General features: G+C 41.2%; 1 protein-coding gene across 1 annotated transcript in view; it reads left to right on the top strand.

Moving 5' to 3' along the window:
• Nucleotides 1–5,405: 5,405 nt before the first annotated feature.
• Nucleotides 5,406–10,439, top strand: part of ITGBL1 (integrin subunit beta like 1) — a 220,161-nt gene continuing 215,127 nt past the window's right edge. The window contains exons 1-2 of the mRNA XM_065422173.1: nt 5,406–5,503; nt 6,956–7,167. Coding sequence (XP_065278245.1) covers nt 5,406–5,503; nt 6,956–7,167 — 310 coding nt within the window. The remainder of the gene's footprint in view (nt 5,504–6,955; nt 7,168–10,439) is intronic.

Genomic DNA, 10,439 nt, shown 5'->3' with positions numbered 1-10,439 from the left:
GCTGGATCTGCCCAGATCCTCCAAGGTATTTAGGTTCCTAACTTTCATTTCTCTTTGAAGAGCTGGACCATAGAGCTAGATTCACACAGGGTCTTAAGTGTCTACCTTTTTAAATATTTCTGGGAGCAGGGACTTCAACCTTATTTTCCCACAGCCCAGGTGAGTGCTATAATCATTGGGCTATAGAATCAATCTCTCACTGCTTCTTGCTTGCTCACTATCTCTGGCACAATGACTATATTATTATTTATACTCAGTGGAAGAGCTTCCACAGGGTGAGACTGAGAGATTTTCCGCACTCCCAGAATACCCAATAGCTTGGTGATGAGATCATTCACCTGTGAGATAGGAGACCAGCATTAAAGTCCCTGCTCCGAATCAGATAGAGCAGGGATCTGAAAACGGGTGTCTCAGCTCCCAGGTGAATGCCCTGGTCCCTAAGTCTTTTTTGTATGTGACCCATAAGCCCTGTCCTTTCCTCTGCATTTCACTCCTGAGTAGCTTAGGCAGCACTTCCTGGCTTATGAGGATCCCTTTCTTAGTCACCTCTGACTATGCAATACATGGGGTTCCTGAGCACCTAACTCAGACTGAAAATTTCATAGGGAGGCAGGGCATCTAGGAGTTAAGTGTTGCAATCCTGAGTACCTTAGTGAATCTAGTCCTTAGGCCCTGCTCCTGTGCTTAATTTTCACGTTACTCATGTGCTTAATTTTCCACACTGCAAATAATACTGTTGACTTCAATGGTATTACTCTCAGTGCATAACATTAAGTATATGTGTAAGTATTCATAGGATTGGGGCCTAGGCCCTGAACCACAAAGGGACTTAGTCCCTCAGAAAATCCCAGGTATACCACTGCTATCCACAAAGCCTGAATTAGGTGCCTAGGCTCCCCACATAATGAATGTGGAGAGATAGGCCCCTTAGAATGGGATCCACAAAAACCAGCACAGGAAGTGGGGAGCCACCTAAGATAACCAGAAGGATATGCCAGTGTGAAGGGTGTGTACTAAGCCCTGCCCTCTCTCAGAGATAGGCACCTATCTCTGCTTAGTTATTCATGAACAGGAACCCCTCTCCTGAAGTCAGGTGGCTTAAATGCCTACATAGATTCTTGCAGTAATGAGTTAGGTGCCTGCCTCACTCCATGCAAAACAGGAGGCGCTGGCCTACCTTATAACTCTTAGCCCACTGGTTAGAACTCTCATGTGGGAGACCCAACTTCAGTTCCCCCTTCTCTGCCTGATGGGGAGAAGGATTTAAACAGGGGCCTCCCTCCTCTCAGGAATATGTTCTAACCACTGAATCATGGGATATTCTGATGTGGCGCTCCCTCAGGATAAATAAAGAGCAACTGGAGTAGGGGGACTGGATGATGGGTCTCCTATCTCGGTGCCCTAACCAGTAAACTACAGAGCCATTCTCTCTTGCTGACAAGTTAAGTATTTATCCACAGTGGAGCAATCATTGGGCTAGAAAAAACAAGAGTGACTCTGTAGCCTGGTGGTTAGGGCACTGAACTGGGAGACCTTGGGCCTGTTTCCTCTGCTCTAATCACTCTTTCATTATTTATCCACAGTGGACAGCTTCAACAGGAGAGACTGGGAGAGTCCCATATCAGAATAGCTTATGGCTCAGTAATTGGACCTTGCTCTTGTGAAGTAGGTGACTCCTATTCAAATCCTCTCTCAACCTCTGACAGAGAGGGGAATTGAACCTGGGTCTCCCACATCCCAGGTGAGAGCTTTAATTACTGGGCTAAAAGTTTTAATGTGAGCACCACCACTGCTACCGCCCTACTCCAGATTTTGAATAGGACCAGATGTTGTTGGTGACCTCTGAGCACACCTGCTGGATCAGGCTCTGCACACAACTTACCTACATGGACGAATGTCTGTCTTCTCCTTGTTTGTGAATCACTCTGGGGCTTAAGTGGGAGATTGGCATATGGACTCAGAGTGAGGCAGCAGCGGGCGTGCCCAGAGGCAGAAACTTAGATACCAAGGGAGGTTTTACCTTGAAAACTTGAGTTCAGGTGCTTACAGCATTCAGTGGGAGCTTTGTAGCTCACAGTGGAGCCTAAAACTGGGACTTAGGCACCTAAACTCAGTACTTAGGAGTTGTCTGCACTTGAAATGCGGAGCAGGCTTTAAGGTAAATGAGAATCTGGCCCAGCTGTTCTACGTTCTTTAAGACACCATGTGCCATTTAACACAGATCTAATGTATCTACGTACACAAACTCTCAGGCTCAAATTATAGCATTTATATGAAAAGAGCAAAGGTTAAAGGGCAGCAATGAAGCATCACATTTGGAATCAGAGACACGTACATATGAAAACAATTATAAAGCCAATGCTCTGGGGTGCATGCACATTCTTGATACTCCACCCTCAGGCTGTATAACTACAGTGTCTTCTCCAAATTTAAAATGTCTGGAGTCAAAGACTGCACACTAGTTTATGTGAGGGGAATGGGGGAAGATTAAAAAAAAAGTGGGAGTGGTATGGTCACTGTATCAGGACAATATTTTTTCCCAGATATAAGCCATAGGTTGCAGACTGCATGAAGCTCTTGGACGCACACACACACACACACACAAAACATTTAGTGGGAGAGTTCAAGGTAAGTTAAGTGCCAAATGATGGAATTTCCCTCATTTCAAATGTAATGTTTCTTATTCATTTTACCTGAACACTGAATTTCCTGGATTTCTAACAGTTGTTTTTTGACAACTACAATGTTCTTGTAATTTTTTTCCCTTTCAAACTTGTTGCTTTTGTTTTTCCCCAAAACTACAAATAAAGTTTTTAAAAGTATTGAAGAAATATAGCACTTAGTTCTGTATTAAGGATGGGATTCAAAATACAGGGTTCTGTCTATTTTTAAAGGCCCTGATCCTGCAATCAGTACTTAACTTTGTACCTGTGAGCAGACTCATCAAGTGGGCAAGGTTAGCACAAGCATAACTGCTTGCAGGATTTGGTCATAAAGACCATGTTCTCAGTTTTTCAGGGAGATCTGCACAAACCAGGGATCTCATTGCAGGATCAGGATCCATATTACCATCAGTAAACTGTCAATTTCAACATATAATGCTGTAAAATGAAGTAATAATGTGTTAAAACTTATTCCTTAACATGAGCTAAACATGTACAATCGTGTAACATATTTCTACAAGTGAGTGTCATATCTATATTGTTTCATGTAGATAAGTGTCCTTTGGTTTTATACTTTTTTTTAAAGGGTAACATAAATTACAATAGCAAACGCACAAAATAAGTTTGAGCAGCCAGTTTGGGGTTCCCTGGTAGAAAAATCATTTTGAGGAAGTAGAGGAAACCAGTATTGTTTCCAATAGGTACTGATTCTATATCATTTTGAGATCAGAGGATGACTGTTGACTATTATGCAGGAGAGGTTTTCAACACATTGCATAGACTGGAGAAAGTATTCATCAGCATGAATGGCAAAAGTTTGGATTGTTCTTCTTTCAGTCTTTTAGGAATAATCACATTTTCTTCTCTCCAATTAGGTCAAGTAGATCTTACAAACTAAGCTCAGGTGAGTTGCCAACCAAGATCATTGACACACCTGAAATCAATTAGGCTGGTACAAAGCTATAAGAAGAGTGTTCCCTGGCTGTCCTTGTTCATGTTTTAACAAAACTTTATAATACAATGCTATGTGTAGTAAACTATCTTTCCCATAATTGTAGAAAATTTTAACCTAGAAATAGAAAGTGAAGGAATACTGCACTTTGCAATGAACAGACTACATTCTTTATTATAATAAAATAAGAGTCTGTAGGGTTTTACCTTGATAATTAATCTAATATGTTTTTATTTGAGTTGTCATGGGTTGATAACCATAGTCTTTTATTTTCAAAGAGTAAGACATCCAGAATTTATACTTATCTGGAATTCTGGCCAACTTCCAGCAAATCTGTTCTTTGCACTCCACAGAAAACTTTTTTTTTTTTTAAATAAAAACAGGGATCTCTACCAAAAACTGGTATTGGGAACTCCTTCACCACCTAAGAGACTAGTAAAGATAAGTCAAAAATTCTGTTTACCATTAGCAGAAAGGTCTAAGTAAACCGCTGGCAGGCACAGATATTTTAACAGGAGGCCTAGGAATAGAGTACATTCCACTGAGTTTGCTATATTAATTCTCTATAATACAGTGATTTTAACTTATTGCAAATGCTACATCTGAGTCATGGAATTAAAGTTATTTAACTAAAATGTCAAATGTTTTCTAGCACATTATATACTGTCTGTACCGTACAGCTGCAGGTTGTTTTTTTTTTTTTTTTAAGAAAAGATTCTTCAGTAGAAAGAGCTGTTGAAAACCTTGGTCCACAAAACAGGAACTTGAATCAACAGAAGCTTCCAATGTCAATAGCATGACTTCTTGGTTCAAAAAATGGAATTGTATTATTGGGGGAAGAAAGTACATCTACTAGAACACCCATATTCTACTAATGAATTTTCTTCTGTGGTGTAAGTTTTAATTTTTTCTAATACCATTCAGGCTCAGGGACATGTTGGGCAATTTGTGACTCTCCAGGACAATCAGAGGGATCAAAAACTGTTAAAAACTTCTATGAAGTATAAAGAAATGTTATGGCCAGTCCTGCCAAGTCACACTCATTTGGAGGCGGACTCCCTCATTTTGGATTAATTTTACGGTATTTCCAAATATCTAACTCTTGGGATGAAAGCCTGAGCTGGGTGTTTTAATGAGGCATTTTAAAAGCTAACTGATATTTTTGAAATCACAGTCACTCAAACTGTCATAGCTTGACAGCCCTGAATGTCACACTGTAAAGCTTATAACACGTAATGTTTGAGAACCAAGGGGGGAAAATGTACCCACATAATTTTAGCTCTCACTAAAAGTGTAAAGCATTTACCTGACTGCTGGCAATACACTCAAATACAGTTGGAAAGTATTGTTAATGTCATCTGCCAAAACTGACAAATGTACATTTCCCCAATCACATTACTAAAATTATCTCAAACATCTATTAATCAAAGTTAACTCAAATACACTTTCCTCAACTATTTATAGTGCTTGTATTTCAAGACTGAGACAGTTCGCTCAATCTGTGAACAGGACACTTTTTATGTCAAAATAAACCATCTGGCCGTACAACTGTTTCTAATTACTTTCCTGCCTAGACTGTGAGCATTGGGGTTTGGCACCAATCTTCCTCCCAGAGTGCTGCCCAAATCCAGCTTCCAGGCAGCTAATCAAAGGCACTTGCAGCACCAGGGGAAGCAGTGTTGAAGCCGGTTTTGGCCAGCTCAGGGCTTTGCAAGCCCAGTGGGTCTGTCTGTCCGTGGGACTCTCTTAGAGAACTTCAAACTTCTTCAGTCACTGCCTGAGATCTAAACATGTGTGCACAGGGGTTCCTCAAGTTGGTGCTGCTGCTGGCTGCTTCACTTCTAACTCTGCTGCCTGCCATTCCTCAAACTTTCTCCCTATCCCTGCGGTAAGTTTGTCTTTTAAATTAATGGGTTTATTTAGCAATTGCCTTATAGGCTGGACTTTAACTGGTAACAAGTTGCCACAAGCAACAAAAATCTAAAATTTTGTATATATCATACAGGAAAGGATGGAGTATTTTCAACCTGTTGCTATTATCTGTTGAAAATTAGTCACATAATGTATAATACTCACACACATTGTGTATATATATAATGCAAAGTTGTGTGTGCATTATAGTGTAGTTAGGATCACAAATGTGTATAATATACACTACATTGGATCACATAGTTTATGTAGAAATGTATCTTTCATTATACATGCAAAACTTAAATATGCAGGTATCTATGGGGAAAAGGTAAAAGATAGCTTCTGCTGGATCCTGATGATTTTTGTACCCAACTCTCCAAATTCAACTGGCTAAATAGACAGTAAGTCCAGTTACTCCTAGTGCACCAAACATCCTGGATCTGGTTACATCCTGGTGCAATGGCACAAAAAAACCCCACAAACAGTATATACAACCTACCCACCAGATCTGGCACCTAGCTCCTGCTGGATTCAGCAAATTTTTGGCCTCAATGCACATAAATTCTAATGCCTGAGGACAAGCGCATACTATTACTGCACCAATAAATCTGGACCTCCAAATCATCCTGGTGTAATGGTGCTGCCCGTGCCTAGATCTCACACTGGGGTCTAGACAGGTTTTTATCCCAACCCTCCCCCCCCAAAATCTTAATGCCACTACAGGCAACATGTTTAGATGCCCCTGGTGCATCTTCAAAATCTAGACCCTATTGTACTCCAGTATGACAGAGCAGCAAAAATTCAAATTTGACATCTGGCTCCTGCTGGATCTTGCCAAATTTGAGCCGTTAACCCATAAATTGTACCATTCAATTAAAGAACAACTTTTACTTCTGCTATTTAAATAAATAAATTAAACAAATCTGTACCCAACATATCTTGGTACAAGGAAGCTGCAAAAATTTTAATTTGGCATCTGTATCCTGCTATTTTTTGGCTTCGTGCCCTCCAGTTTTAATGTCTCAAATCCACCAGAATAATCCAAATGTAATCCATCATTTAACCAGGTATATCTACCTAATCTATCACAAATGTGTGATCCCAATGTAAGTTTGCAAATGGGTTCCCAGCCCCTTGCAAGATAATTACAATTCAGTGTAATGTATCCCAGTGGGTGACACACTGCTGTTGACCTCCAGGCTCTCAAAGGGCAAAAATCATGGTGCTTTGAATTATTAGCTTCTGTGCTGCCATTACATGCTAAATAAATGGCTGTAAAACTGCAGGTAATACAAAAATAACAGAGTTTTAAAGTAATGGGTAAATCCACTGCAACAGTAAGGATCTCTGTCCCAACTCTGATCTCATCCACTCTATTTATGAGCACCTGATTTTCTCTGCAGCTGGTTGTCTTTGTTGTCCTCTGCAGGAGTGGCTCCCGCAGCGCCTCCTCATGTAGACTGTCCCGTGCTGAGTCGGAACGCAGGTGTCGTGTCCCAGGGGGAAAGTTGTGCAGCGGCAGAGGCCAATGTGACTGCGGTGTCTGCATCTGCCAAGTGACTGAGCCGGGCAAATACTACGGTCCGCTGTGTGAGTGCCACGAGTGGGTGTGTGAGACTTATGATGGCGAGACTTGTGCAGGTAAGGAAGCCACAGTATTCCAAGAGGCTTTCCCTGTGTGATGAGGCTGCTGCCCATTAGCTGGCACGCTCCTGGCATCTCTGTACACTACAATTACTGGTATGTTAGGGGACATAGCACAGTTCCATTTTTAGAGTGTAGACAGGACTGTAAATGTGTCCCTGGCCATGGCTTCCGTCTGTTTGCTGACACATCAAAGCCTTTAGTGGGGCTTGGGAACACAGTTAAGGGGTCGTCTCTCCCACAAAATGATGTATGTTATAATTGGATCCCCTTGACTGGTTGTACCTGTAGCCTAGACAAGCCCATAGGAGGTTCCTCATGTTGGAGGCATTGCAAATCCATTTTGAGTCAGATAAATGAGCAGATCCTGCTTGTGTTATACATGTGAGTAGCTCTGTTACTTTCATTGGGACTACTTATATGAGGAAGGAGAACACCATTTGACCCTCCATGTAAACTTTCCCTGGGCCACACAGAGGTTTTTGGAAGCCCGATGCAAAATCTGAAACTGTGCCCTCCCTGCACTGTACCAAAAAACCAAGTGTACAAAAACAGGAAGGGGCAGGGTGGTTGGAGAGTGAGAATACCCTGCACTTACCCTATAGCAGCGGCTCCTGTCCTGATGGGCTGGGCCAGACTCACCACTCTGGGTGTTTCGAGCTGGTGCATAGGATCGTAGCACCACTTAGGTTTGGCCCGGCTGCCCCTCATGACCAAGAGGCAGCCAGGCCAAACCTGAGTGGCTCTGTGATCCTGTCACAACCACATTTGGTTTGGGGGCCCTCTCAAACAGGGGCAAACTGCCCCTTTTGTTGCCCTCCCTGGGCAGCCCTGCCTTTACCTAGGGCTGTAAATTAGTTCTGAGCACTGCTTCACTTGTCAGTTTTGCTTGCTTTCACCCTCCAGTGGATATAAAACAGCAACTTTGTAGTTGGGGAAAGACCACTATAAGACTTACACAATGGCTGGGTACCCTAAAAATGTGCCTGCTTTTATTATTAACCATCTGTATGTCTCTCTAAGTATACATGTCACTTTACAAAATATGGACTAAGGCAGCATAGCCAAATTCTGTTTTTAGATACATGCACATTAATCCCATTGACTTCAATGGGAGACACATGAATGTACATTTCTGACACATAATTTGGGCTCATGATCATAGGAACATGCCCAACTGGTTTGCATCTAACTTTGTCACTTTTGCATCTTTCCAGCTGTCTTAGTTTAAGTTTCTGAACGGTTTTCATCAGATCTGGGAATTTTTTAGCAGCTGCAGAATAGGATGTGAGAAAAGAAGAGGAGGCATGAATGTTATCTCCTCACATTCCTAAGGGGATGCACCCTGATGATACACCTTGAAGAAAGAGGGGCCATAAGGGAAATTCATTTCAAGTGTCCCTGCCTAAACATCTTTAGCAGCTTTGCATAAACGTGTCATCTTTTCAGGCCAAAACCCACAATTAGGTCAGTGGGAATGTTACAGGAATTCCGTTAGTAACATGATAATACAAATGCATTCCAGCAGTGGGTTTGGCAAATTTTATAGGGGAAAAAAACCACTTATTTTAGCAACAGCTTAGCTAAGAATAAGAAGTCCAATAATAACATGAAAAGATCAAGAGTCGTGTTATAAGAAAAATATTTGTACTTGGCACCTGAGACACGAGTTTCATGGAGAATGTGCTTAATATGCACCCTGCTCAACAGTGCAAGATTAGTTATGCAAGTCATTTAGGGGAGCACGGGTACATTTATTATGTGGTTTGTTCTGTCCAATCTAGATCTTCTGATGCATCTTTATTTTTAAAAATCTGCAGCTTAGTATTGCAACTTCACTAAATGTAGAAGTGGGGTGGTCGTTTGGAATGAAAGTGAAAGCTACTCATATTTTAAGATTTCATTCCAAATCCAACTGCTCTAAAGTTTTATTACTGTTGGCTTCCCCCCGCCCCCCACCTGCTAATGCCACCATCAGTAGCTGAGAGCTTCATCAGTGGTTTAGTTGGAATGGGAGAACTGAGACTGAGATTCTTCTAATAATAAAAATAATACTTAGCACTTATGTAGCACTTTACATTTTCAAACTTTAATTCATTAATCATCAGAAGACCTGACAGTGGCCTTTTCTACTCTGAGCTGTGAGAACTGAGATATGAAACTATTTAATCCCAGCCCTCTGCCTTAATTGCAGTATAGATAGGGCAAGAAAGGTGAAGGGCCTCATCTTCAGAGCTGCTGAGCATCTACAGCTCCCGCTGACTTCATCTGGAGTTTAGGGTGCTCAGAACTTCTGAAAAGCAGGCCTGAAAGATTTGCTCAATGCCAAACAGCAAGTCAGTGGCAGAGCCTTGATTATAATTCTGGATCTCTGGGCTTCCAGTCATGTTCTCAGTCCACTAGGCTACACTGCATTTTTACCTAGTTAACTTTTTGTGTGGGTTTTAATAAAGATGTGATGCACACATGGTCTTTATTTCCAGTCCTAGACACATGACATGGGGCAGGGTTGTATAAGTTTATAGCCCTGTCACTTGGCAGGAGTCAGTATATACTCACTCCAAAAGCTACTGTTACATCTTCTTTAAAAATAATCAAATGTAAATAAAACATAGTATGAATCAAAACCAATAACCAGAAACTAATGCATACTAATAGCGGTACTCTTTCCTGCTTAATTGAAATAGATCTGCACCAACCTTGAACCAAAGATGATAAATCCTCTCAAGTGTACTACTTCTGTTCTGTCCTCGTACTATACCATTTAAGGTCTCTCTGGATGTGTCCTAGTTTCTGGATTTGGGCCAAATGACGGAAACACAGTGTTGTGACTGTGACAGACACTCATTTGTTTCTCAGGATCTGGTTCTCAGGACAATTTTGTCTTTAAAAATGGTTGAAGATTGACTGCCACAGCTTTGAGGAAGCTCTCTTTGAGGAAGTGATGGATTTTTGAAAAAGTACCATAATAGAAAGAGGAGGTGCACTGAACTCCTCAGTGGTTCCAAGGGATGGAATATGAATCTTGAAGTGATAGACTGAGACTTCAAGTAGACACTTGAATACTTTTGGAAAGTTTGTTTTTTTTCTCAGCTACTTTGAGAAATCTGGCTATATGAGGGTGAATTTACAACAGTTCTGCTCCTATCTGAGAGCAGATGATTGAATTAAAAATATAATCTATAAATTACAGGGTAACACACAACAAAATATAAGTGTTACATGTTTCTGCCATTTATCACCCAATTTATTATCCAATTTACCACATG

The sequence above is a fragment of the Emys orbicularis genome, chromosome 1 (genome assembly GCF_028017835.1).
Source record: "Emys orbicularis isolate rEmyOrb1 chromosome 1, rEmyOrb1.hap1, whole genome shotgun sequence".
Lineage (NCBI taxonomy): Eukaryota > Metazoa > Chordata > Testudines > Emydidae > Emys > Emys orbicularis.
Note: the sequence above shows the minus strand (reverse complement) of the source record. Positions and strands in the feature narration are given on the sequence as shown.